This window comes from Phyllostomus hastatus, unplaced genomic scaffold (assembly GCF_019186645.2).
Source record: "Phyllostomus hastatus isolate PE091 unplaced genomic scaffold, TTU_PhHast_1.1 phas_contig_477, whole genome shotgun sequence".
NCBI classification, from domain to species: domain Eukaryota; kingdom Metazoa; phylum Chordata; class Mammalia; order Chiroptera; family Phyllostomidae; genus Phyllostomus; species Phyllostomus hastatus.
Genome location: NW_025333889.1, coordinates 1,460,511 through 1,487,618, shown reverse-complemented (window position 1 = coordinate 1,487,618; position 27,108 = coordinate 1,460,511). Strand labels below are relative to the sequence as shown.

General features: G+C 64.3%; 1 protein-coding gene across 1 annotated transcript; it reads left to right on the top strand.

The window, feature by feature from the left end:
- Positions 1 to 218: 218 nt before the first annotated feature.
- TRAF3IP1 (TRAF3 interacting protein 1) lies at positions 219 to 27,108 on the top strand. The gene is made up of 16 exons (XM_045845572.1): positions 219 to 460; positions 3,321 to 3,389; positions 3,790 to 3,951; positions 4,837 to 4,980; positions 5,083 to 5,514; positions 7,113 to 7,184; positions 7,694 to 7,769; positions 9,330 to 9,431; positions 9,749 to 9,769; positions 10,620 to 10,704; positions 10,847 to 10,930; positions 12,872 to 12,992; positions 13,189 to 13,225; positions 14,048 to 14,124; positions 22,969 to 23,192; positions 25,045 to 27,108. The coding sequence occupies exons 1-16, from the start codon at positions 338 to 340 to the stop codon at positions 25,208 to 25,210; spliced, it is 1,995 nt and encodes a 664-aa protein (XP_045701528.1). The 5' UTR covers positions 219 to 337; the 3' UTR covers positions 25,211 to 27,108.

The following is a 27,108-nucleotide window of genomic DNA, read 5'->3' as shown; positions in this document are numbered from 1 at the left end:
CGACCCGGGGCGAGCACCTGCTCCCCGAGGCCGTTGGGAGGGTCCAGGGAGAGGGCCAGCGGTCCTTCCACGCGGCGGCGAGCGCGCCCCACCGCAGACCCCCGCCCTGCGTGCGCGCGCAGCCGGGGCAGGGGCGGGGCGCCGCGGCGCGTCCGTTGCTAAGGCCGCGCTGCCCCGGGGACCGAGCGACGCGACCCCGCGCACGCGCTGTGGCGGACTCCGGTGCACTGTGGGATGGAAACCCGAGCGGCGCGTACGGGCCAGGGCGGGCGGCGGCTTCGGGGCGAGAGCGGCGGGGACGCGGGGCTTCGGCTCGGCGGGCCGGCGGGGCGCCGCCATGAACGCGGCGGTGGTGAGGCGGACGCAGGAGGCCCTGGGGAAGGTGATTCGGAGGCCGCCGCTGACGGAGAAGCTGCTGAACAAGCCCCCGTTCCGCTACCTGCACGACATCATCACGGAGGTGGGCATTACTGCCGGGGCCGGAGTGCGGGTCGGGGGTCGGGGCCAGTGCGGGGCGTGGGGAGGGCCGCGGCTTAGTTGGGAATCCGGGCCCGGGTTTGGGCCGGGGGCCGGGGGCGGGGTCGCGGCCCGGGTGTGGGTCAGGGTCGAGGATCGGGGGTCTGGGCCTAGGTGTGGGCGGAGATCGGGCCCAGGTTCGGGGTCGGGGGTCGGCACCCAGGTGCAGGTCTGGAAATAGGGCCCCGGCCCGAGTGCGGGCCAGGGTCGAGGTCTGGGCTCCGGGATCGAGGTAGGGGCCTTTGGCCGGGGGCCGGAATGAGGGCTGGCGTCAGGGTCGGGCCTCGCGTGGCTGTGCCCGGTCCCCGTCCCCGGAGTCCCCGCCCGCGGACCCCCGCCTTCGGCTGGCCTGCGGCCTGAGGGGCGACCACGGGCCCAGTCCTTCGGTGTCTCTGCGCCGAACGCCTCGCCCTCACCCCTGTTCCGCCCTTGTCAGCCCCACTCCCGCGGGCCACCTCTTCCAGGGAGTCCCCCGGGCCCTGAGGCAGCAAGCATCGTTTGTTTCCAGCCAGCCCTGGGTCTGTTAGAGCACATCCACGTCTTCCGTTCTACCTGCCGCAGCCGTTGCTGGGATGATTTTTCTGCAGTGCCTGGTGCCCAGAGGCGCTCAGAACTCCCGGGAGGAGGAAGTTATTTTTACCCGCCCCGCCCCCGCCAGGTTTCCCTCCACAGGGCTCTGCACAGTGGTCACCACATACTGGGTGTTTAATAAACACCTGGGGGTGAATTTACTGAAAGTGGCTGTAGGGGGACCTGGGAGGGGGCCCTACAAGAGAGCAGGTTAGTATTTGCCCACAGACAGCTCCGCCTGCCTTGGTTGGGATTGGTTGTCACTTCCCGGCGGGAGGTGAACTGCCGGGTGGCGGAGACTGCAACCTGTTTGTTGGCACATCCCAGGTGAGCTGCACGGCCAGGTGCACGGAAGGTGCTCACAGACAGTCACTGTTACCTGGCGGCTGTCAAGTCCCTGGGTGACTCAGGGGGCCGTGCCCGCCTCCATGGGGCGCCTCGGCCGGCCTCGGAGCTGCGGCCGCAGCTTGAACGTGTGGACTTCCAGGGGCCCCCGACCTCACCCCGTGCTGGTCCCCAAATGCCGTGTCTCACTCTTTGCCGCAGACTGGGTGTCTTCCTCTTCCACGACCTGTGCTTTCTTCATCTGTGCTGTTAGTTTAGAACATGTGTCTCTGTTGAAAACCCTAATTCTGCTCGGAACTCAGTCTGGGCCCCTCCTCCTGCAGCCCCCAGAAGGCCCGCGGCAGCGTGCTGCTTCACCTCTGCCCCCTCTGGCCCAGAGGGCACAGGCCAGTCACCGGGATGGGAGCGGGGCGGGGATAGCCTCACGCTGTCCTGTGTCCATCCCGTCAGGACGGGAGGCGGGGGCCATGCCCCTCCTGTGGGTGCTGGCGGGTCACTGAGCAGGCGTTTTGCTCTCTGCGTCCTCAGATAACAGGTGCGGAGCCTCGTGTGGAAATTCTCTGCGGCTCCGGAGCGTTGTGGTGAAGCTGCCACCTTAGTCCTGTAGCTGCAGCCGGACCGGCTTTGCCTCCTTCTTAAGGCAAAGACTTGGTCTTGTGATGTTCACGTCTGTCCTCATTTAAGATTATCACTCACAATTGTAACTGTCAGCGAACTGGGACCCCTCCAAAGAGACTGAGCCAGGGGCGTGCAGGAACATTAGGTGCAGGGTACTCGGGGTGCGGCGCCTGTGCGCTCAGGAGGGACAGGGCCCGGCGCTGGCACGGCTGGAGGAGGAGGAGAACAGTGTTTGGAGCCCACGGAGCGGGGGCTCGAGGGGCCGTCGATGTTGGCGTGGGGCTGGATTTTAAACTGTGCCTTCCGGTAATAAACACGCTTCACATCCATCCACCCAGGGCACATACAGAGATGCGCTCGTCCTTACTGCACACTGTGCAGTCCGATGCTTTTTTTGTTTCATAAAAAATGCTGTTGTTACCCGTGGTGTTGGTTTTACAGTAACCTGCCGAGTTTGAAAAACGCTGGTCCTGGAGCGCCCAGAGCCCCCCCTCCCTGCCACCCTGGGGGCACAGGTGGGGGGGCACAGGTCGATGGGGGGCCGGGAGGAGAGAACAGGATTGATGTGGCTTGGCCCCCTCCGTCCTGGGGGGGAGGGGCCGGCGAGGGAGGGAGGCCTCCAGTCTAGTGTCAGACCCCAGGCTGGGAAATTCCATTTCTTTCTGGAAGCCGTTCTCTCTCCTGGGCCCGAGTGACCCTCGTAAGACGCTGTCCCCTGCTTTTGAACGTCCCAGGGCCTCCTTGGGGTCCGGTGCTCAGTCCTATTCCTGAATAGCTCCCAGGGCCACCCGGGTGAGGCCCCGCCTGACTCTGGCCTCGGGCTGCTCCTGTCCTCCGGCAGCCTCGGGCCCCTGGAACAGAAGCCTCCTGCCCCGGAGCCTCCGGAACCGAGTGTTCAGCCCGACGGTGCCTGCTCAGCCCCTCCCCCAGCTCTTCCCCTTGGGCCTGCCTCCGGTCTCCCTTCAGACCCGACTGCTGCTGGGCGGAGTTCCCTGACGCCCCTCCCTCTCCTGAGTGGGGCCGGTGCCGACCCCTGCTCCCTCACCACCCTGCAAGTCCCTGTGATGCCACCCGTGCCCACAGCCAAGCTGGGCTTCCGCCTGGTGCGAGGGCTGGCACGTGGGAGACCCACGTCCGTCGAGTGAGAGCCTGAGTTCGGTCCTGGGTGCCGACAGCCCCGGTCAGCCCCAGCGTACGGGGCGCAGCGGCTGCGGCTCAGGGCAAGGCTGTCCCGGGGGGCGCTGACCGGGGCTTCGCTTTCCCTGTTGAAGGTGATTCGGACGACGGGCTTCCTGAAGGGCTTGTACACGGAAGTGGAGATGAAGTCGGAGAACGTGAAGGTGGGTGGGGCCCCGCATGGGGGGCGGGGCTTCCTACGCTGTGCGTGGGGGTGTGTCCCGTTTCCATGCGGGCTGTGGCTGGGCTGCTGGGCTGCGGGGCTCCTTGACGCGCGTGTTGCTGGGTCCTGTCCCATGTTTTCACTTTTGAGAACTGCACTCATACTAGTTTTATGCACTGAGGAATCGGATTGTGTTGCAAAGGGCGGTGCTAGCCCATCCACTGATACCAAAAACTTCAACGAATTGTTTCTGTTTTGTTACATGGAGTCAGTGTTTCTGAATTGGACACGTAAAAAGAGCTTTTTGTGCAAACAGGAGCTGTGCCTATTGAACACACTGCAGTCAACACACTTTTCTTTGAAGTGTCTCACTGTTCGTATTTTAAACGGGAAACTCCCAGGACAAAGACGCGAAGATCGGCTTCCTGCAGAAGGCCATAGACGTGGTGGTCCTGGTCTCCGGCGAGCCGCTGTCGGTGAAGCCGGCGCGCATCGTGGCGGGGCACGAGCCCGAGAGGACCAACGAGCTGCTGCAGAGAATCGGAAGGTGCTGCCTCGGCCAGGTAGCGCTGCGGCCGGCCCTGCCCTGCCCTGCTCGAGCGCGAGGGGCGGTGATCGGGAAGGAGTTCTGGGCAGGGGGTGCCAGATGCTAGGCTTTCGGTCTGATCCCGCCCGTTCTGGAGCCGTGGAGTGAGAGGAAATAGACACCCTGGTTCCACCGGCTTGGGGTGCAGAATGGGGACCCCCCGCACCTGGCTTCGGGGCTGGCGGACGGAGGCGGTGGGCCCCGGTGCCCCAGCCCTGCATTCCTCCTTCCGGGGAGTTCCGACCGGGGCCCAGGGGGCTTCGTCTGGCAGTGGTACGGGACCGCTGGCCTTTCCCCCCACCCCCAGGTTGACTTGGGTGCCCCGGCATGTGCCCGTAGCTCACGGCCATTTGACTGTTGTGTTCGGCCACGCGTCCTCCGCCCCGGGGTAGTGCCTGAGGCTTCAGGGTCACTGGGGCCTCCCTGTGGAGAGCCGGGGCGAGTGCGGGGGGGCTGCACTCCTGCGCGGAGCTGGGCGCTGGCTCCAGGGGGCGCTCGCGCGCTGCCGAGGGGGCCTCTTATTCCCAGGAGCGAGTTCCATCCTCCCCCCGGCCCCGCCCTTTCCTGCTGGCTCTCCGTGACCCCGAGGCAGGAGGAGGCATTCGTGGAGTTGTCCTCGAACAGCGTGCGGCCACGCGTGGGATGTGGGGAGCGTGGGCGGGCGCCATCGTCCCCGCTGCAGGTCCCCGCTGCAGGGCCCCGCGGGTGCCGTGCTCTGTCTGGCGTGACAGCGGGTCCCCCACGCCGCACCCTCCGAGACAAAGAGCCGGGGTCCCGAGCCGCCCTGGATGAGGCCGGTGGTGTCTGTGCCCGGGCTGACCCCACTTCCCCCTGCATGTCCTCCCTCCCGCCGGACGACAAGCTGTCCAGTGACGACGCGGTGAAGAGAGTGCTGGCCGGAGAGAAGGGGGACTCCAGGGGCCGGGCCGCCCTGACGTCGAAACCCCAGGAGTCGGAGGACAGGAACGCGAGGGTCGAGGAGCCCAGGGTCCCCGGCGAGAAGGAGGTGCCCGCGGGGCGGCGGGCTGGGGCGCGGGGCGGCGCGTCCCCCTGTGGTTCCGGCAGAGGGCGCTCGTGAGCGATCCTGGAGCCTGGCCTTCCTTCCCAGGGGAGAGGAGCCTCTGAGTCCAACGAGGGGAGCCCCGGCAGGGACCGCAAGCAGAGGGAGCTGCAGGAGGACAGCAAACCGAGGGAGAAGGACAGGGACAAGGAGAAGACGCGGGACGACGACCGCGAGCGCCATCGGGACCCCGAGAGGGACAGGGGCCGGGAGGGCGAGAGAGAGCGGGCCAGGGCCCGCGCCAGGCCCGACAGGGACAAGGACAGAGGCCCCAGGGACCGGGACTCGGACCGCGAGAGAGAGCGGAGGAGCGAGGGCGGCCGAGAGAAGGAGCGCTGGAGGGACCGGGAGAAGGAGCGCGAGCGCGACAAGGGCCGGGACCGGGAGCGGGAGCGGGACCGGCGGAGGGCGAAGGCCGGGGAGCGCGCCCGGGACCCCGGCAGGGACCGGCACCGGGAGCAGGACAAACCGGACAAGAAGGTGAGTCCCCTCCGAACGCGGGAGCCCCGCCTCCGAGTTGGGGCGGCTCTGTGACTCGGTTTTCGTCCTCAGCAGAGTGTGTCCGGGAACCGGGTCTCCGTGCAGCGCGCTGGGAGAGCGGTCTTTTCAGCGCCGCTTCCGAGCGGCACCGGGAGAGGGCGCAGTGCCGCGCCTGGGGCCGGCGGGGGGCGGGGCGGGGGGCCGGGTTCCTATTCGCTCTGGCCGTGTGGGGGTGTTTTCTGAAGCCTGCGGGGTGCGCCTGTTGTCCTGGGGACAGTGTGCTGTCTCGAGTCCCGGGAAGGAGGGCCCGAGCTTAGCTCGGTGCGGGCGGTGGGCGCCAGGCCGGAGCTGCGCCTTTCCTGCGGCCGCCCTCTGGGGCGTGGCGTGGCGTCTTGGTGCTGCCCGGGGTCCCGGGCCGGCGGGTCGGGCCCCACGGAGCCGTGGGAGCTGCACACAGGGTGTGGACCGTGACTGAGTTTGTGTTTTGGGGGCCTTGGGGCCCCCGCGTCCCCGCCGCGCTGTCCCTTGCACTCGCTGCTGGCCTGCCGCGTGTTTGGTGGAGACGCCGTTGTGAAGCCCGGCTGTACTCGTGGATGCGGGGCCTGTTGGAGCCACGTGGGGGCGCGGTTTCGTGTGCACGGGCGTGAGGCCAGGGTGGGGGCGGTCCCTGCTCGGAGCTGGGCCGCCAGGGGGAGACACATACCAGCTTCGACCTCTCTGTGTCGCTGCCTGGGGGGCGCGAGCGTCCCTCCACTCGCTTGCACCTGCCCGCCAAGAAGCTGGCCTGCCCGGCCTCTCTCCGGGGCTGGCAGAGAGAGGGCCATGTGGTGGGTGTGGGTGCGCTCTGAGAGGCCAGCGGGGTGATACGCGTGTGGGGTGAGCGACCCAGCTGTCTGTGGGCACGGGGCCCTTTCCCCTCTGAGCGGACAGCCAGGTGCCCGGCGCTGGGCAGCCCCTGTGGGGCACCGCTGTGGACGCCGCGGCCAGGACGCTCAGGGTGGGGCACCAAGCGGGCACCCGCGCCCTCTGCCCTCACGGGGGGTAGCTCCTCGCCTGTGTCTCCCCTCCTGGCAGCGACGTGCGTCTGTCTCTCGGGGAACTGGGGCCAGCCGTAGGGGTGGGGGCGGGGGGCGGTGCGGCAGCTTTCCCGTGCCTTGTCCCGAGAGTGCCGTCCGGCCGTGCTGTCCGGGCTGTTGCTCCAAGGTGCCGGACCTCAGAAAGGGGCCGCCCCCTGAGCGGGGTGGGAGCGGCGGGTGCTGGGCCTCTGCAGCTCTCCCTCCACGGTGCCACAGTCCCGTCCCCGTCCCCCCCCCTCCCGCCCCCGTCCTGCTGGGGTGTTCCCGAGAGGTTTGGCCTCATGGCCCGGCCGAGAGGTGCCGCCTGCGAGCACTCGCACCGGTCCCTGCTGCCCTGGGCGGCCGCGCCCGGGAGGCCCTGAGGGGTCCCGGCAGCCCACGGCCCGAGCCGGCTCGGACTGGGACGCGGGCAGGACGTCTCGCCGTCGGTCAGCCACAGACAGCGTGCGTCTGAGTGTCTTCTCAGAGGTGGCGGGTTTGAGTAATTCTAGAATTCGAAGGCAAGTAAAGCATCTTTTACAGTCGTCGAGCTCCGGGGAGGTGTCTAAGAAGCTGTCAGATGGACCGTTCAAAGACTCCAAAGCTGAAGCCGAGGTGAGCCCCAGAGAGCGCCTGTCCGAGGTGCAGGCCTGCAGGTTGCAACTTGCCTTTCGGGGAGGTGCGCCGGCCGCCACAGGGGAGACGGACCAGGCGTGGGGTGGCGTGGAGACCCCCGGCCCTGAGGGCCATGGCGAGGCCGGAGCTGCCAGGGTGGGGCATGGGACGGGCTGTGTCCCCCCACTGGCGCTCACAGCTGTCTGCGGGTGCGGTTGGGTGTGTAGGGCGGCAGTCGGGTCAAGTGCGCTTGGCAGGTTGCTGCCGCTTCCCAGCCCTACAGAAGGACAGAGTCCTGACCTGAGAGTCAGAGTGCGTTCAGCCGCCCTCTGACCCCTCCTCAGGCGCCCCTGGTGCGCCCCGAGTTGGTGTGGGTCCCCCCCCAAGAGTGTGGGTGGCCTCCTCCTGTTCCCTCGCCTCCCTCGAGCGGCGCTCAGCTCGTGCCTCTGCCTGCGGCATCTGTGGGTGAGGTGCCAGCTGACTCTCCTTCTCTCTCTCCCCCACCCCAGACAGAGGCCTCCCCCAGAGGGCCCGGGCCCGTGGCGGCGAAGACCTCCAGGCGGCGCTCCAGAACCTCGGGGGAAGGTACGGCTGCGGGGGGGCGCGGGGGGCTGCTCTGCTTTGCCGGCGTCCCGGCGTCTAGTGGGGAAGCACCCCTGCCGCTCAGAGCCAGACCTGCCGGGCGGGGGCGGTGGTGAGCGGGGGCTGTGACGGCGGTGACCCCACTGTGTGGCTCTTGCTCGCCTGTGAGCTCGGGGCACCGGGGCGGAGGGGCACCCTGCTGGGGTCTGTGTAGCAACCTGCAAGATGCGCTCAGACTTTAGTTTTTGAGAAACTTGTGTCACTGGAACGTCACCCACGTTCAGGACGGGCACGAGAAGCCTCCTGCTCCGAGACAGCTGGTGTCTGTGCAGCGGTTGTCCCTGGGGGTCACACTGGCACTGGGGACAGGCCTGCCGGGGGGCTTGCCCACGGACACACCCAGTGGGAGAGGCAGCCAGGGCGGCGAGGGGCGGTGCTGCCTGGAGCAGCGGCAGGGTCTGAAGGGGCGTCCTTTCCCCGAGCCGAGCGGGTTGAAGCGTGGCAAGCACACGATCTCCGGAGTTTTCTGTAGAAAGGAGACTTGGGGGGTGCGCCCCTCTCCCACCGAGACACTCAGGTCTTCAGTGAACACGCCTGTGTCCGTGGGGGGGCCCTCGCCGCCCTCCCGGGGACCTCACCCCGACCCGCAGGCCTTCCCGTCCGCCGAGGACACCGGCCAGGTCTCTGAGAAGTGTGTGTGTCTGCGCTGTTCACGCTCATTTCTGTTGATTCCGTCTGGTTTCCGGCTGCCCGAGGGTTTCCTTTTTGTGCACCGGAGGCTGCCGGTCTTCACTTCATTTTACTTCTGTCGTGGTTTATCTGCAGATTTGAGGGGTGAAGATCTGTGTTCTGTCGTGCACTTTTAGATTCAATTGTGTTAGTTATCTCCTATTTTAAATCTTGGAAGGTGGGTCGGTGTGAGGTGTTTCTGTGAATACTTCTGAGACGCCATCAGGTGTGTCCCGGGAAAGGGACGGTTTCCCGACTTCATTCCTGCCTCCCAGACCCCCCCCCGACCCCCATGGCAGTGGAGGGGGTGTCCAGCGGGCTGTGCCGCCCCAGCCCAGGGCCCGCCGCCGTCCAGAGTCCAAGCCTCCGGCGCCTCCTGCCCCGCTGGTTCTCAGCAGGGAAAGTGTCTCACACACACTTGACTCTCTTCTCTGGTTTGGGGGTGCTGGCCCATCAGCCGGTCAGTGGTGGTGACCAGGTGTCTGGGGCTTTTGAGGTGCTGGCCCGTGCGCCCCTTCCTTGCCCCTGAAGTCACTGCCTGTTTGCGCCTCTCGGCCTCCGGGCCGGCGGCAGTGGGAGGCGGTCCTGGAAACGGGGTGCGGGGCTAGTCTGCCTTGGCTGGGGGGCCAGGCCTCCGCCTGCAGGCAGCACTCCACCCCTCCGGGCCCCAGAGCCCCACCGGGGACTGATCTTGGAGCCCGTTCTGGAAGGCCGCCTCTGCTGTGTCCGCTGTGGGCCGAGGGCCACCCCCGGGAGGGGGGCTCCGCGCTGAGGCCGAGGCCACCAGCCCGCCGGGCGCAGCCTGACCCGCCCGTTCTGAACCGTTTCCGTCAGGACCCAAGGAGGCCGCTGCCAGCTCCGCTCGCATTGCCGACGGCAGCGCCGCCGGCCTGTGGCGGGACCGCCCCGAGCCAGAACCGGCAGCGAAGCAGAAAGGTGAGGGCCCCCTTTCACTCCTTTCCTGGGGGAGGCCGAGCCCCCGACTTAACGCTGTCCGTGGGCCCCTCCCTCCTTGGGGTCCCGCCGGCGCTGTCTCTGGGCGCTGTCTTCGGGCCCATTCCCTGTCACTGTGCGCTGATGGTCACGGGCGCCGTCTCCGTGCCGGCTCCACCCTCCGCACGCAGCTGGGCCGTAGGGGCGGGAGCGGAGCTGTGAGCGCGGGCCGCGGTCTGCGCCGGGACTGTCCTGCGCGTCCCGCCGGCCGAGGCGAGGAGGAGGACGAGAATCGCTGATGCGCGCTTTGTCTCTCGCAGGCGACTCCCCGAGCAACGCAGGTGAGGGGCGGCCGTGGTGCCCACGCGGTGAGAAGTGCACGTCTGTGCGTGTATGTGCAGGCGTGTGCGTGTGCGCCCTGGTGTGTGCGCGCCCTGGTGCGTGTGTGGCAGACTGGGTCAGCGAGACAGCGTCACGACGCCACTTGAAGATTTAATTTACATTCTCTTTGTGCTGAGAGAATACATTTCAGGTTTTTCCCCCCCGGGGGACAAAGGACATTTTCAGTAGCCAGATTCTGATGGGTTTTCACTATTTTCTGAAGTTTGAAACCCTTTCACTTTAAATAGTGGAGCGGAGCCTTAATTGCCTTAATAACGGCTTGGACTTACTTACTTTTATTAAGTCTCTTCTTACCAAAGAGAAGAAACTGCGGCCGGTTCATAGACACAGCGGGGCTCGCCCCCAGAGCGCCCCCTGTGGGAAGCGCACACGGGGAGCGGGGACGCAGGGCCCTGACCGCCCTCTGGCGCCCCCGTGTGTCCGCGCGGGGACTAGGCCTGGGACGGGCGCCGCCGCTCCCGGGGAGAGGATGGCAGAGGACGACGGCTTGGCGACGCCGCGTCCCCTCCGTTCCTGTCGTCCTCGCCGGTGTTGACCGGGGAGCTCTGGGCACGCGGCTCTTTCCTTTAAGTTACGTGGCTGGCCCCGCGGCCCCGCCGTCTGAGTTTTCTTCCCCGAGACGCGAGCCCCTCGCGGTCCCCAGACTCAGCTCCGAGCGTCCTCCCCGGAGCCACAGGCGAGGGACGCCCCTGTGTGCCCGTGGCTTGGGTGGTCGCCGCCTTCCCCAGTGTGTGTCTGTCGTGCGTGTTCTCTCTCCTTTGCCAACTGGCCGGGGCGCCATCCCTGCAGAAGGACACGTGGGACCCGCCAGTCAGGACAAGCCCCAGGGGCCCGAAGATTCCGAGGTCCCCGCCGACCTCCCGCCCGACGCCAGGTACGCGCCCGCCCCCGCTCGCCCCGCCCCCCAACCAGTCCCTCTGCTGCCGCGGTTTCGGTGCGCTGCGCCGGGCTCTGCGGCAGCGTGTGTGCGAAGAGGCGCTCACGCGCGCGTTCTGGGGTCCCACTGTCTGCTCCAGAAGGCTCCCGCGGCCCGGGAGCGCCAGGCCGGCGCCGCCCCGGGTGAAGCGGCAGGACAGCGCGGAGGTGTTGGCGGCCGACAGGTGAGTCGGGCTCGGACCCGGCAGGGGCTCCTCCAGGTGGGTAGGGCCCCGGGGTGGCTGGGAGTCGGCGCGTGCTGGGGAAGGGTGCCTTCGTGAGAAAGCACGCTGGGTGAGGCCCTGGCCTGGAACCGCACCGGCCTCGGGTTTCAGATCGGTGAGCGCCCTGGCCCCTGGCGTTTGTGCGCGTCCAGGAAGCCTTGAAAATACGTGGGGAAGGGGCGGGGCGCCGTGCTCTGACCTCCAGATAGAGGGTTTTCGGAGCATAAAAACGAGGGGGAATTAAAGGCTGATTGCGCGGAAAGGAAAACCAAGCGCAGTGAGCAGGTCACAGACGGGGACGCAGGGCCTTGACGGTGCGGCCGGTCAGCAGGCTGGGCCGGCGGGTTCCGGGCGGAGCCGGAGGCCTCGGGCTCCACTGCAGAGACAAAGGGGAGCAGCGGGGAGGAAGGCCGGGACGAGGGGCGTCCCCAGCTCCCGTTTTCCAGAGGAGGGAGCGAGCACACCTGGGTGGCAGTGGCCAGAGGCGCAGATGTGGAGCGGTGGGAGCAGCAGGCTGGGGGCCTGGGGGCAGAGTCCCTGATGGGGCGGGGGGTGCGTGTGCAGCCCCGTGGGAGGAGACTCCGGGAGGGGTGTCTTGTCTGGGCTTCATGCTCCTGTGCCAGCAGCCGGTCTGGGGAGGCGGGAGGCGGCTGAAGCCGGTCTCCACAAGAGGGGGCTGGTGGCACGCTGGCACCGGGGTTCTCATCTGGGGGCCACCCCCACCCCCGACCCCCGGAATGTTGAGGACAGTGGAGCCATGTGTGGAGATGGAGCATCGTGACTGGGGAGGAGGCGGGGGGGTGGGGGGGTGGGGGGGAGGTTCTTGGCATGCAGTTTGCGGGGTTGGGGCCAGGGGTGCCACCGCCCACGGAGAGCGACCGTCCTCCCGGAGAGCAGGCAGGGGTGGGGGGACCCTCGGAGAAGGCGGTGAGGCCGGAGAGGCCTGCTGAGGAGGGAGGGCTGTGGGGAGGGCCAGGAGCGGGGACGGTGGGTTGTGGTCCGCAGTATGGGGTGCAGAGTGTGAGGGGTGCGGGGCGAGGTGACGTTGGTCCTGGGAGAGGCGGGCCTCCGGGCAAGGTGATGATGGACTGAGGGTGCGTGAGAGCTCGTGACCCGGTGCCCTGCGCTGAAACATGGGAGTGGCTCGGGGTGTGCACGCGCGTGTGAGTGTGTGTGTGTCGCCAGGCTGACAGTGGGGCAGGGATGTGGAGGGCATTCGTGGAAGTGGGGAGCGGGTGGGAGGAAATGAAGGTGGGGGGTCCCCGAGAGGGAGGCGCAGCTGCTGGGCCGGGGGCGTGGCCGGGCCGGGGGCGTGGCCAAGGCTGCAGTGTGGTGGAGGCAGTGCCCGTGCTGGGGACGCTGGCTTGGCCTGCAGGGTGACGGTGGGCGGGGCAGTCCCAGCGGGAGCTCACTGGGGGTCTGAGAGAGCTCTGGGTTGGAGGGCCGGGTTGTGGGCTGGTGGCCCAGAGCAAAGGCAGGACCTGGTGGGCAGCAGGGGTGGGGTATGGGTGCTGGGCAGGGACGCAGCTCAGGGCACGGACTGGGGGTCAGCGGAAGGGCCCTGAGGACGCTGCTGTTCCCAAGTGGCACTGAGGAGCAGAGGGCTGGCGGGCCACCCTTGTCGTGACGCTTATGCCTGCCGTGGGAGGGCGGGCCCTCATGTGAGGGGTGACAAGGGACAGCAGGGTCTCCCTGAGAGGCGGCCAGGGGAGGGGCAGGTCCGGGTGTGGACAGGCAGGGCGCACCTGCGCACCTGGGATGGGAGGGGCTGGCAGAGGGCGGGGCTTCGGCTTGGGTCCAGGGGCTTCGCTCAGCGCCCCCCGACCTCCCCCGCAGACGCGGGGGCAGAGGGAAACGTCCCCTCGTGGCATTTCTGACCTGCTCTGACGCCCTTCTGCGCAGGACCGGGAGCGGTAAGGCCGTGTCCAGCGTGATCGTGGACGCCCAGCACTCGGACGACGAGGACGACCAGTTCGTGGTGGAGGCGGCACCCCAGCTGCCCGAGGCGCCGGAGCGCGAAGGGGTCAGTGCGCCGGCCTGGGGGAGGCGTGGCTGCCCTCACACCGGGTGCCCAGGTGCCCGTGGACGATTCCCTCCGTTTCTTGGTCGGTTCCCGCCCTCTCTGACCTCGTCTGTACTCCAGCACGCTCTTCGGGAGCAGGGTTTGGGGGACTCGGCAAACCCGGGTCCCCCCTCTTCTCCCTCCCTTCCCCGCGCAGGCGCAAGCCGTGGAGCTGGGCGAGGACGAGAGGCACGGTGAGTCCCAGGTGTGGGGAGCGCGGCAGGGTGGGCTGGGCGGGCCCGGGCTCCGCGGGCTCTCTGTGCCGGGAACCTGGGGGACCTGCGGGCACCCCGAACCCTGGGGCCAGCCCTGAGCTCTGCCTGGGGGACCCCTGTTCTTAGCGTGTGGTTACTGGGTTGCGCAGAGTCGCAGGGCGTCCCCAGAGCAGCCACCTGGCCGCCCGTGTGCTCTCGTCCCCACACACCTGCCTTTCCTCATGCATGTCACCCCAGGGTGGGGGTCCTCAGAGGCTGCTCAGAAGCAGTTCCTCAGTTCTCGTGCTGTTCGTAACTGTTTCACATGCTCATCTGCATTTCTTCTAAACTTTTGGAAATGGAAAATCTATTTTATTTCTAAAGTTTTTTTTTTAAGATTTTACTTATTTATTTTTAGAGAGAGGGAGAGAAACATCACTATGTGGTTGTCTCTCATGCGCCCCCACTGGGGACATGGCCGGCAATCCAGGCATGTGTCCTGACTGGGAACCGAACCAGCAACCCTTGGGTTCACAGGCCTGTGCTCAGTCCACTGAGCTACACCAGCCAGGGCTAAAGTTTTTGTTTGTGTTTTTTTCACCTTTCACGGAGCTGGTTTCTCTGAAGCTCTGTGAAACGGTGGAGTTGGTTTCCAGCAGCAGCGGCTGTGTCAGCCTGCTGTGGGCTGTCCGTGATCAAGCAAAGGTGCTGGGCGCCGTCTTCAGGGTGGGGGAGGCGGACTGGGGGCTCGGTGTGCTCCCCGGCCCTCCGGCTGCCCGGGGCGGAGCTCAGCGGGAACCTGAAGCCGCTGCTTTTCCGCAGGAGGACTGGTCACAAAGATTCTGGAGACCAAGAAGGATTACGAGAAGCTGCGGCTGCCCCCCAGACCTGGGGAGAAGGTGAGGTTCTGTCCGCGGCCGCCGGCACCTCTGCGCTCTGTCACTCAGGCTCTCGCTGAAGCCTCGGGCGCGCCTCTTGGTGCTGTGATGGGTGGCGTCTGTGCGTGATTCAGGGTGGCGCCCCCTCAGTGGGGGGACAGACACTCTCGGAGTCCCCTTACCTCCCTGGACCCCGCGTCGGCCCTGTCCCACGTGGGCAGCAGCCTCATTCAGCCTCACTCAGGGACTCAGGGGCCCTGAGTCCACGCCAGGGCCTGCCCTGCGCTGACCCCGAGACCCCCATTTCCCAGTACGTGGAGTCAGCCGTCCCCCGCCCCAGCTGGTTGCAGAGTGAGGGGTGGGGCTTTCTAGTCGGGCTCTTACACTCGAGCTCTTGGCCCCTGGCCTCCCCGAGTCTCTCTCTCCCGTGTGGGATGTGGTCTTACTGGGCCCTGGGCCCCCTGCCGGCGCTGCCCCTGGGCGTGGGACCCTGTGGGGGCAGCTGCGGGCCGGGCGGCCTGACAGTAAGTGCTTGCTGTGGGCTTTCAACAGACAGTGGTTTCCTGCGCGTTTCCTGCACATGTGTCCACTCGCTGGCTGTCTGTTGTGTCCGTCTCGCTCCCGGTCGCCTGCTGTGTCCTGGGGCCCGGCCTGGCATACCCCCTGGCATACCCGAGGGGGCAGTGTCCTGGGTCAGGGGCCTCCTCACAGGCGCAGGGTCGCCGCTGTCCCTGGCTGTGCGTCTGCAGCCCTGGGGCGGCCGTCGGGGCCCCCCCCGGGGCTGTGTCTGTGGGCGCCCTTTGAAGCCTCGGTTGGTTTCAATTTTGCGGCCCTGATTTTTATGCAGAGCACACCAGGCCGTGTTTCAGAGTTCCTCTGAAGAGTGCGTTTCAGAGGACTGGGGCTTTTGACTCGGGAAGATAAAAGAGGGAAAAGCGCACTTACTGCTGGAGAGAGGCAGCCCCATAAGTGTTTCCAGGCGGGGGGCGGGTCTGGGGGAGGGGCGGGGCGCGTCTCGGCGCCGCTTTCCTCCGCGGGTCGGTAAACCCCAGGTTTGCATCTCACCTACTGGTCTTCTGAAAATCCTCGATTGTTTTTTAATAGGAGAAATTGAGATGGGCAGGAGATGTTGCAGTCATTCCTGTCCGGGCCCCGCCCCCCTGTCCCCAGCAGCCCGCCCCTGCGCACAGTGCCCCGGCTGCTGCGCGCCTGGCGCTGCGCCGGGAGGTCCCGTGCCCCCTGTGGCTGGGGGGGTCCCTTTCTCCAGGCAGCATGTTGCCCCTGAGACCCTCGCGTTTTGACACTGCAGCTCTGTCTGTTCGTTTTAATCGGTGGCTCTTTGTTTATTAATTCCTTTACTGACGGACGTTCAGGCTCCTCCCGCCGTTCGCTGCAGCGTCCACGCTTCTGCGGGCGCCGTCCGTGGCTGCCGGCACACGGGAGCGCTCTGTCCAGGGCAGGTGGCGAGCGTGGCCGGCTCGGAGCCGGGCCGTCTCCGGCGCGGACAGCAGTGGGGCGTGTGCGGGCTGTGCTCTGAGGACGCGGTGTTCCCCACAGGACCCAGCCGGGGGCTGTCGCCTGCCACCCCTTCCCCAGCGGCTGCTGAGTGCTCTGTGCGGCGGCTGCACCGTTTCCTCTCCCTGTGGGTGAAAGTCAGCACAGATGCGTGCCAGTCACGGTCAAGGCAGGGTCACGCCCATCACCCTCCAAAGTGGCCTGTGCCCCCAGAATCCCTTCCGCCCTCCTCTCTCCGTGCCCCGCCCCCACCCCTGCAGCCCCTCGCCCCGCTGCGCCTCTGCCCTCTAGCGTGCGTTCCTGAGAACTGCGTCTGCGTGGCGGCGTGCGGTGATGCGAGCACTTGCTTGCGGGCTGGCTGCCGTGCGTCCCGCCTGTTCGGAGGCGTCTCCGTGAGCAGCGCGGACCGGGCCGGTTCCTTGCTCTGCTGAGCTGCCGTCCTGGTGCCGGCGGACCGCAGTGCGCTCATCCGCTCACTAGCCAGGGCGCCGCTGGGCGGCTAGTGCTTGGGACTCTCGGAGCGCGGCTGCGGCGGGCGCGCGGACCGCCCACGGGGCGGGCGGACACTTCCGCCGCCAGGAGGGCTGCGGGGTCCGAGGGCAGACGTGTGTCCGCCGCGGCGGGAGACGTCAGCTGTTCTCCTAAAGGTTCCCGCATTTCACTGGGTCGGCCGGAGGGTCCCTTTGGTTTCATCCCTGCACCTTGGCTCTGTGGCACTCAGCTGTCTTCAACTTCACTGGAAACAGTTGTGTTGGATGTATTGTGGCAGCTGTCATGTCAGTGTGCATTTAGAAACCTTATCAAAATGGGTAAGTTGTTGTGCAGCCATTTTACTACTGACGATGGAAGAAAACGCACAACTTTTCAGTGTATTGTGCTTTGTTGTTTCAAGAAAGGTAAAAATGCAACTGAAACATGAAAAAAAAGATCTGTGCCGTGGGTGGAGAACGCGCTGTGACGGATCGAACGCGTCAGAGGCGGTTCGCGCGGTTTGGTGCCGAGATTTCCCGCTGGACAGTCGGGTGGACCCGCCGAAGTCCACGGCGATCGCATCGAGACAGTCATGGAGAACAACCAACATTCTACCACATGGGAGACAGCCAACATACTCAGAATATCCAAATGAATGAAGTTATTGGTGAAAATGAAAAACGTGTCTTTCATTTTACGGAAAAAACTGATCAGACGTTTTGGCTGGCCCAGTTCTCTCCGGCCAGCAGCATGGGAAGGCCCTGGCCCCTCCGCCCGCATCCTCAGCCTTCGCGGTTTGTGGGGTGTTGTTACCGTGCGTCTCCCGGCAGCTCCGCCCGGCCTGTCCTCGCGGCCCCTCCGCCGCGCGCTCGGTGCTGCTGGGCGTTCCGGAGGCTGCCGGCCCGCCGGCTGCTTGTCTGGAAGCCGCCCTTTCTGCCCTCTTCTGGGGGCGGTGCCCCCTCCCTGTTTCTTTCTCTCTGAGTGTCTTTTTGGCAATTAATACGTGAATCGGTCAGGATTGTGTTTAGCTGCGAGGGAAGGAGAGACCTGGAACCGTAGTGGCTCCCACGCAGCAGGGAGTGCTTTGGCTCGCGTGTTGCCCTCGGCGGTGTCCTCATACCTCCCCTCCGCTCTGCGGCTGGTCCGCCGGCAGGAGGGCGGGGCCGGGGGCCGGGGCAGGGCCCGCCCCTCCTCTTTCAGGCTGTCTGCTGGGGGCTGTGCACACCCCCTCCAGGCCCTGGTCACCGAGGGAACCGGGAGGTCAATCTTCATTCTGGGCATCACTGGCCCAGCGATCAGTCGAGTTCCTTGATCCCAGGCTGGAACTTGCCAGATTTTTCCCGCGGCCTGGCAAGCTCAGAAAACGGCGATGTCGGCGCGGCACGTGGGTGAGCGGAGGAGCTGCCCACCGCTGGGTGCTGCGGTCTCTGGACCCCGCGAGTCTGCTGCGTGTGGGCCGCCCTCAGCGGCGGGGGGCTCCAGCGAGCAGAAACGGCGGCCAGCAGCCTCTCCGCAGCGTTTCTCTGGGAAACAGTTCATCGCATCCACGTTTTACGAGGTCACGGCGTGACGACGTTCGAAGTCCACTTTCTGATTTTAAAAATACATCGTGGCTGCGGTTTTCCTTTCCTGTCAGAAGTGCCATCTTTTCTTTACCCTCGGTGACACTTTTTAAAAACTGTTGAAATAGACACCCTCTAGGAAGGAGTCAACTTTTGGTTTTGTAGATGATCACTTTCGTGTTGCTTTAATTTCATTGGTTTCTACTCTTTATTTTTCCTTTTGATTTCTTTAGGTGTTCACTTTTCCTAGCTTCTTGTGTAAAGCTCATTAACTCATTTATTTTTAGTCTGCCATTTTAAAAATTAACATATTTAAGACTACATTTTAAGCATGCTTTGTGCGTGAATTTTAAATTCCTTGAATAAGAAGTTAATATTAAATATTAAAACTTTTTGAATTTTAATGTAAAATTCTTTGTTACTTCTTTTAAACGTGTGGGCCACTTAGGTTTCGGTTCGTCAGCTTTCAGATCAAAGGGTCTTGAAGAGCCTCCTTACTGACACTGCGCAGTGTGGCCGCACGTGCAAGCAGCGCGGTGCCCGCGATTCCGACTGCCCGGGAGCGAGCCTGTCCTCGCGGCCCCGCTGCGCTCGCGTCTGCGCGCGCTCCAGCGGCACGCAGGGCGTCTCCGCTCCCTGCGCCCCGCCCACGTCCCCGGGAGGCGGCTGTCACGTACCGAAGAAAAGGCCCCTCGAGCCTGCCTCTTACCATCGGTTTGCACAAATCAGCGTTAACATCGGCGGCTGATCTTCTCGCCGCCTCGCCTGGGCATTCAGAGAGAGGGGGTGTTCTCTCTGCTCTTCACCTGAGCCAAGGTGGAGTGCTGCGGTCTCGGTGCCTCTCCCTTCTCAGAGGGAGCCTTTGTGTCAGCGCCGCCGGGGACACGCAGGTCGTACGTAGCCCGGGCGCCTCTCCGGCCTGCCTTTGAAGTCGCGCCGGGAGGAGAGCCCTTTCTCGTTGCGCTGGGGCTGCATCATGCGTTTCAGAGCAAACATGTGACTCGGGCTCCCCGAGCCGTTTCTGATTATCCCGGCCCATTTGTTCTCCTTTCAAGAGGAAATATTAAACTTTGTTAATGGTAAGGTATTAGCTCATGCCAACATTTTTTCCCTTCAGATTTATGAAGTTTTTAAAAAACAACCAGAAAAGCACTTTTATTAGTGTTCCTTGTGCTTTAAAAGTACTTGCTCTCTAACCGTTGCACGTGAAGGAGCTTCAGAGTGATGGGGGCAGTGTCCCTGGCGGGTCACTCCCTGCGAGGGGCTGCGAGGGTCCCCGTCCCCCGGTTCACTGGCTCCTCCCTCCCTCCTCCTCCTCGCCTTCCCGCTCTCCGTCCCGGACGGTCCGTTCCGACTGAACGTGAACTTCAGACACCAGCCCTGCCTGTGCGAGTTCGTGCTTTCCAAGCGGACGGGGGAGTTTCCCTCCGTAGGTGTCTCCGTCCTCCTGTTTCTGTCCGTTTCTGCGGTTTCACTGCCCAGTTTCTGCGGTTTCACTGCCCACCGCGTTGGTGCTGGGGGCCCCGCCCCCCTTCAGGTGAGAGCGCGAGGGTGTGCACACGGGTCCACCCGCACACGCCCGTCTCGCCCCGTCTCCGTGGGGAGGGCCCGGGCGGTGGCCGCGGTGGCCTTGCCGGCGACGGGGTGACTGTTTTCAGGAGGCGTCGGCCAGGGACCGGAACAGCATGCTGTCTGTTAAAATGTCTCTTCGTGGATAAGATGATCTTACCACAACCGTGTTCCATTTTAATTATAATAATTAGCGTATAGCAAACAGCAGCTAAATTCTTATGGAAGTCAGGGATTTCGGTCTTACTTACTCTCCTGTATTTGGTTGATTTAAGTCGACCCTTAAATTACTTCTTATTTCGGTAGCTAGATGGTGCAGTTTCAACACAAATACTTCAGCCGTGTTGGAAAAATGCGATTCGGAGCTCGTGCTTCTCTGACTTCCGCGCCTGATCGGAGTGGTTCTGGTCTGGGCGTTTGTGGTCCCCGCGTCGGAGGGAAAGGGGCAGATGCTGCGATGCTTCTTCACCAGCGACGCCGGGAAAGCTACCTGGGGCCCACTGGCTGATGTTAGTACTAAAAAGTTGTTGTTGTTGTCGTTATTATTTTAGGAAATAAGGTGATGGTTTGATGTTCCCAAGTCGTGCAGTCTCTTCCAAGACACACAAGTCGGGGTTTTGTTTTTTTTTTAAACTATTTTTTTTAAAGATTTTACTTATCCATTTTTAGAGTGGGAAGGGAGGGAGAAAGAGAGAGAGAGAGAGAGAAACATCAATGTGCGGTTGCTGGGGGTCATGGCCTGCAACCCAGGCATGTGCTCTGACTGGGAATCGAACCTGCGACGCTTTGGTTCGCAGCCCGTGCTCAATCCACTGAGCTACGCCAACCAGGGCTACAAGTCGAGTTTTGAGTTTTGGGTGTGAAATTGTCACCAGCAAGTTGGCCACAGTTCCACTCAGAAACATCTACACCGCTGTGCCGTGGGTCTGTCACATGCGCGCAGACAAAGGTGGTGATGCGGAGGGAACATCAGAGCTCTCTCTAAAAATTTATTTACTTGTTTTAGAGGTGGGGGAGCACGAGAGGGAGAGAAACTCAGTGTGTGGCTGCCTCTCACACGCCCCCTACTCGGGGACCCGGCCCGCCACCCAGGCCTGTGTCCTGACTGGGAATCATACCACCGACCCCTTGGGTCGTAGGCCGGCACTCAGTCCGCTGAGCCACACCAGCCAGGGCAAAAACATCAGAGTACTTCTACCTGAAAAAAAAACCCCAAAAACCATTTGACTTAAGGAAATTGGTGCCGCGCGGTGTCCGTCGGAGGGGCTGCTTGTGAGCCGGGGAAGAGCGGCACTCGGAACGGGGCCGCCAGGTCCGGCCACGCAGGGACCTCCGGCAGACTGGGGGGCGGGGGCGGGCCGTGCGACCCTGTCAAGGTCATCTGGGGGTCGCAGCTAGCACCAGGAAAAGAGAGGTTTGGTCTGGTGGGGGCGGGGGTCACCGTGTTGGAAGGTGCCGGCAGCCTGCGGGGTCCGTCAGCCCCAGGAGTGAGACCTGTCCGCAGGAGGGGGTGGGCGACCCGGGAGCCGTGGCTCCGCAGAGGCCGGCGGCCGGCCGGCAGCGGTGGGGACAGCGCTCCCCTGCACAGCTGGGACACGCGTGTGAGTGCGCGCTCCATGCGTGCCTCTGACAGGACGCTTCTGGTAACTGGGTGGAGAAGCCCAGGAGTTTTCCAAGAAACAGAGACGGTCTGGAGAAAACCAAGACATTGTGGTCCTGGTCAGGAAGCTCAGCACTGTAGCTGCGTCCTGTCCCTGGGACTCACTCACAAATTCGGTGCCATCCTAGCAAATACTCAGTGCGGGCTCTGGAACTTGGCAAAGAATGTTCTGAAGTTCCTCCGGAAGGTAAATACAGGAGAACAGCGCTTCATAAAAATGCCTGAAGAAGCCAATGTCAGGCCAGCAATGCCACGTCCTTAACTTACTAACGACTGTGGGTGGAGAGGGGAGCGCTTCGGCCGAGAGCGTGCGCCCTGCGCGTCCCCGCCGCCTGCCGCGGCGCCAGTGTCGGCTGTGGTCGGTTCTCTGTGTGATGGGACGGCTGTGAAATTGTGTCCTTTTCTCGGGTCAGCGCGAGAGGGCGGCCCAACTCCCGTCCTCTCTGTGCTGCGCGCTGACCTTTGCCTCGGCCATAGTGACCCCGGGGCGCACGCCAGCCTCCGCACGCTCGCCCCCCCCCTCCCCCCCGGCTGCCCAGGCAGCTCTCGGGCCCTCTCCGGGGCGGCGCCGTTTGTCCGGCCGCTGACTTTGCAGAACCCACACCGGCCGCTCGGAGGCGCCTCCTCTGCCGTTCTTCTCCGGGAGGAGCCCGCCGATCGGTTCTCTGTCTGCCGTGGCTCCATGAGCAGGCGGTGCCCCCGGGGAGGCGGTTCGCGTGTCCTCCCGTGGGCTCCTGACCGGCACCGTCGCACGGTGGAGGCCACGGGACCGGGTGTGCTTCCCCCGAGTGCGGATCAGACGCTGCGCCGGGGGCCGCCTGGATGTCCGCTGGGGTGTGGTCCTTCGGAAACTGTTCAAGGTCGTGCCCGTGGCTGAGGTGGGCGTGCCCTCCCGCCCCACAGGACCCTCCTGGGGCCGCGTCCTGGCACGCGCGTGAGGTGGTCTGGAGCCGCGTTGTGTGCGAGAGCCGCAGAGCAGGAGCGGCCCCTCCAGCGCGGGGTGGGGGCGGGGTGGGGGCGCTGCGCTCTGCGTGGGCCGTTCCCACCGGCAGCGCGGCTTCCCTCCGCCTTCCCCCGACAGCGAGGACGCTGGGCGTCGCTTCCTGGGCGCCTCCCTTGCGGGGGCGGGGCGGGGGGGGTTGGTCCCTGCCTTTTGTCCGTTTTCTGACCGGATACTTTGCTTTTTGGCTATTAAGTTTTGGGAGTCTGTGTGTTCTCGACACTAGTTCTCCGTCTGCTGTCCGGTCTGAACCTTCTCACTCTCTGACTCGTCTCCCCTCCGCCCGACGGGGTCTCTGGCACGGCTGGGCCGAGGTTTAGTTTCCGTAGAGGCCCCGGTAGTGGGTTTTCCCAGGCTGTTTTGTCCGGTCGAACTCTGTGCCTGGCCCTGGATTGCGAAGACTCTCTCCCCCCAGCCTTTCTCCTGAGGGGTCTGTGGCTCTGCGCCCGCCCACAACCCACTGGGCGGGCGCTGCTTGCTGGTTCTCGTGTGACCTGGGACCCGAGGCCCATGCCCCGCTCCGGCGGACCTGCTGGTCTGGTGCGGGGAGCTGAAAGGCTGTTCCCTTCACTGGGTCGTTTCTGTGCTCTGTCAGAGACCAGGGGGCCCGTTGGGGTGGGTCTGCTTCTGGACTCTCTGTCCCGCTGTGTCGGTCTGTTGTCCCGCCGTCACTGTGGCTGTATCGCGGGTCCTGCACTGGGCCTCCCCCTTCTTTCTCTAGCCGTCCGGCTGCTGTGGCGGCCTTGTCTGCACACGGCAGCGTGGTGCTGCTGGCCGCGCCCCCCTGTCCGCCGGCAGGTGGGCAGTCTCCCTCCCTGCACCCGTACCAGGTCCCCAGTCTGCCCCCTCGAGGGTCCGCCCCTCCCGCCGCCTGGCAGGCTGGGTTCCTCCGTGCCGGAGGGGGAGGCGATGCGGTGAGGTGCATGCAGGGTCGGGCCCCCTCTCTGAGCTTCCGCGACAGGACGACGGTAAGAGACCCCTGCGCCCTTTAGGAAGGGGCGGGCCCTCCCTGCAGCCCGTTCCCGCTCCCCGCCCTCCTGCCTCAGGACTGAGCGTCTTCCTCTCGCCACATCTCCCCGTGATTGCAGGATAAGTCGCTTGTCTTCGAATCAGCGTGGAAGAAGGAGAAGGACATCGTCTCCAAGGAGATAGAGAAGCTGCGCGTGTCCATCCAGACCCTGTGCAAGAGCGCGCTTCCGCTGGGCAAGATCATGGACTACCTGCAGGAGGACGTGGACACCATGCAGAACGAGCTGCAGCTGTGGCGCAGCGAGAGCCGGCAGCACGCGCAGGCCCTGCGCCGGGAGCAGAGGTGGGGCGGGGGTGTGGGCGGGGCAGGGACGGGGGGGCGTGGTGAGGTGTGGTGTGGGCGGGGCAGGGGCGGGGCGTGGTGAGGCGTGGTGTGGGTGGGGCGTGGTGGGGACGGGACCTGGTGAGGTGTGGGCGGGGCAGGGATGGGGGCGTGGTGAGGCGTGGTGTGGGCGGGGCAGGGGCCGGGTGTTGTGTAGGCGGGCTGGGTGGGGCGTGGTGAGGCGTGGTGTGGGCGGGGGTGATGGCGGGGCGGGGCCTGGTGGGGCGGGGTGCGGGGGGTGAGGCATGGTCACGGTGTGGCGGGCAGGGGCGGGATTAGGGGAGCCCCTAAACTGCCAGCCCCTCTCCGGCCTCTGCCAGACAGCGTGCCCACGGAGCCACACGGCCAGGGTGAAGCGGCAGTTATTAGAGCAACCGTTTGCAGGGAAGGGGTTGTGAGCCCTGCCCAGCCGCCGGAGAACCTGGCGGGGCGCCCCCAGTCAGACGCGAGGCCTGAGAGCAGGGACGGCACGTCCCTATTTAACAGCACGTTCCGCACGCGCACCAGTCTACTGCGGCAGGCTGTCGTTTGTCCGCTCCTGGTGCCGGCTGAAGCGCCCCCTTGCCGCCAGCAGAACCGGAACGGGCTCTCCGGCGGCTGTCGGGGTCCTCTCCGTGCGCGCAAACAGTGTGGGGGCTGGACGCGGGTGGGTCGGCACCCACGCACAGTCTTCGTTCGTTCACCGTGGTCAGACCGCTCCGTGACGTCCAGGAGGATGCCCCACTTACCTCCCTGGCGCGCCCTCCTAGGCTGTCCGGATACCCCATGACCCGCTGGCGCTCGGACGCGCAGAGGGAGGCGAGCTGCGGCCCTGCGCTCAGACTCAGGCCAGAGCTGCGGCGGCTGATGCTGGGCTCTGAGCGCGGCGCCCTGCTCCAGGTGCCACTGGCTTCCTCTTTGCCCTTTTTTGGAGAAGCGAGAACCCCCTTTGGGTGCCTTTGGGTCAGCGCAGGCAGGCACTACTAACGCAGTCCTCCGCGAGCGCGAAGGGTCGGAGCGGGGGCTTTCCAGAATCGGGAAAGCCTGGCACGGGCTGGCCCTGGTTGTGTTTTGGTTCGAGATGTTGAAACCATCATCCCAGACTTTTCCCCCTGAAGACGCCCCACTCGACTTCGCGGTCGGGCGGCTGGGCGCTGTGCCCCTGTGTGCCCCTGTGCGCAGACGGGGGCGGGGGGAGGGAAAGGCAGGTGGGACTGGCTCTGCCACAGACCCCTTGCTTCGCCAGAGTCTGACCCCCAGTGAGGGGCCGCCGGCCTTGAACAGGGAGTGGGAGGGCCCTCAGTGGGGACCACTGACATGGGTGCGCCTGCCTTGGGGGTTGGGGTCCCCCCACTGAGGCAGGCAGGGGTGTGCGGGGCTGTCCGGGTGGTGCTTCTGGGTGTCGTGGGCCCTGCTGCTCGGCCTCCCGGCCGTCCCTGGGCCCTCGGTGACACCTGGATTTCAGGGCTTTAAGGATCATTAGCTTCCTTTGGGTAAACCTCACGTTCAAGGGCGCTTTGGGCTGTGGCGGGGGATGAGCCCAGTGGACTTTGCCAGGTGTCAGGGGTTTGTCCCTCGCATCACCTCACCGTTGTGCTTGCCGTGTCTTCACCTCTTTCTTTGGACGGGACGAGCACTGAGCTGTGGACGCGTACTACGGAGAGGGCGTGGCCTGGGGGGAGGGGCGGGGGGCTACAGGTGGGAAAGGGGCAGGAGGTGGGGACAGCCGCAGGGCCTGGACGGCAGCCCACACTGGAAGCGAGTGAGTGTTAAACGAAGCAGCAGCCTGTCCGAGAGGAGGCGGGGCCCTCACGGCGGTGCCTTCCCTCCTCAGCATCACGGACGGCGCCGTGGAGCCCCTGCGGGCGGAGCTGGCGGAGCTGGAGCAGCTGATCCGGGACCAGCAGGACAGGATCTGTGCCGTGAAGGCCACCATTCTGAAGAACGAGGAGAAAATCCAGAAAATGGTGTACGGTCTCAATTTGAGTTCGAGACGGTGAACCTCTGTGGTCTCAGCGATTCAGAGTCTGAAAATAAAAAGGACGATGGAGCAGCATCGCTCTCTAAGTTCAGTTTGCAAAGGAAACGAACGGTTAACAGTGTCGTCTAGCCGGCGTCCCGCGCGGCGGGAAAGCCGTGGGCGCGCTCAGTGCGTGGAGAGTCCTCCGGCGGGCGGGCTCGCTGCTGAACGCCTGGGTGGGGTCTCCTCGCGGCCCATCCTGCGTGTCCCCGGGAGCCTGTCCTGTCCAGTCCCTTCCAGAACCCTGGAGCCCCGCGCGAGGATGACTGCCCCTGGAGGCACCTCGCCCCGGGGAGCGCAGCCCGGGCAGGAGAGGGTTCTGGTTTTAGGTCACCTGCACTGGGAAGGGGTCGCTGCGGCCTGTGTCGCCCAGAGGTGCACGGGGGCGGTGTGTCAGCCCCGTAGCTGTGCGGCCCTCTTCACGTGATTTTCCCAGCAGTCCCCGCTGTCGGCGGCTGGTGTTTCTCGTCCTTCAAGTTCCCGAGTTTAAGGAGGTTCTGTGCAGCCCTCACGGCATGGCCCGGATGTGAGCTCGTGCCCAGCTGCCCTGGCTTTGTTCGGCGTCTGCCTGGCGCCCCGGGCGGGTGCTCCTGAGGCTCCAGGGGCCCTGCCCTCCCCGCCGGGCCGGCCCTCCGCTTCCCAGCGATGCGCGCGTGTGCACCTGCCCGGCAGGCGGTCCAGGGGCGTCTGGGGAAGGGAGGCCCCGATTCACGACAGTGTGTGATGTTGCCATTTGGGGAAGGAAATTATTTTTTAAAAGAAAGGGTTTTTTTTTTTTAAAAAAAAACATGGTTTGTATTCAGTTTTTCACATACACACAGCACTCCATACTCAAGTTTCAGGCACGTGCATAAAGGGTTCCGCTGTTGGAGACACACCTGCCGGTGTGCACACTTGACCCTCTGGACAGGGTGTCTGCTACGTAGCCAGCGGGCGCCGCGCACGGCGTCAGGGCTGCCCGCGGGAACCGTGTCGCCGTGAGGGTCCGCACGCCCAGCACAGCTGAGCTTTCCTTAGTGCGGTTTCCACGGTGATCTTTCACCCAGGTAGTGACATGCTTTTCTAAGCCAAGTACAAGAGTAGATGACTAAGATCTACCATTTAGAAACACCGATCTTTTTCTCCTCTCTAAAATTTGTTTGATCAGATTACACTGAATCCCTTATTGGAGGGAGGGAGGTGTTTTGGTTAACTGGTCCTTCGCTTACTTGTGATCTGTTTCCTACCGAATCGAATGGCTCAGCCACGACCCACATGGCGCTGCTCTGCTTCAGGCTAACGTGCCTGCCCTTTACGGATTTGTACACGTGGCTAGGAGTTTTGCATTGCAAAAATTACATACGTTGTATGTGGGTAAAATTTTGTATGAAGTAGCCTATCAAATTGTATCATAAAGTTTATTTTTTCTTTTATACATAAATCATTAAAAATAATCACATATTTTTTCTATGAGTGTACGGGTTGTGCAATTCAGTTCACACCTGGAAGAAATCTGTAAGCATTTGGGTTTTTTAATTTTTGAATGTGCATTTTGTTTTTCCTCCAAAGGAGGTTCAGGGAAGGGACGCTTGTCCCTTTTCCGTATCAACGGGAGCTTTCTGAGACAGGTAAGCATTTGTCAAACCGTCAGGCTGTCCGTAGAGTCGTGGAGAGTCTCTGAGTGTGATTACAAATAAATCACATCTGAGCTATTTATTATGTTGATAAAATACACAGATGCGATATGAAATGTTTTCTCTACTTTGGTTTCTAAGTTTTCAGGAAGTGCTGGAGTCATCAGAAATTTCAGTTTAAAAGTTGAGCTGACACTAACATATTCAAAGGAAATAAGTAAACCTTTGGAACAACTTATTCAAGACTAAAAAAAAATGAAGCTTT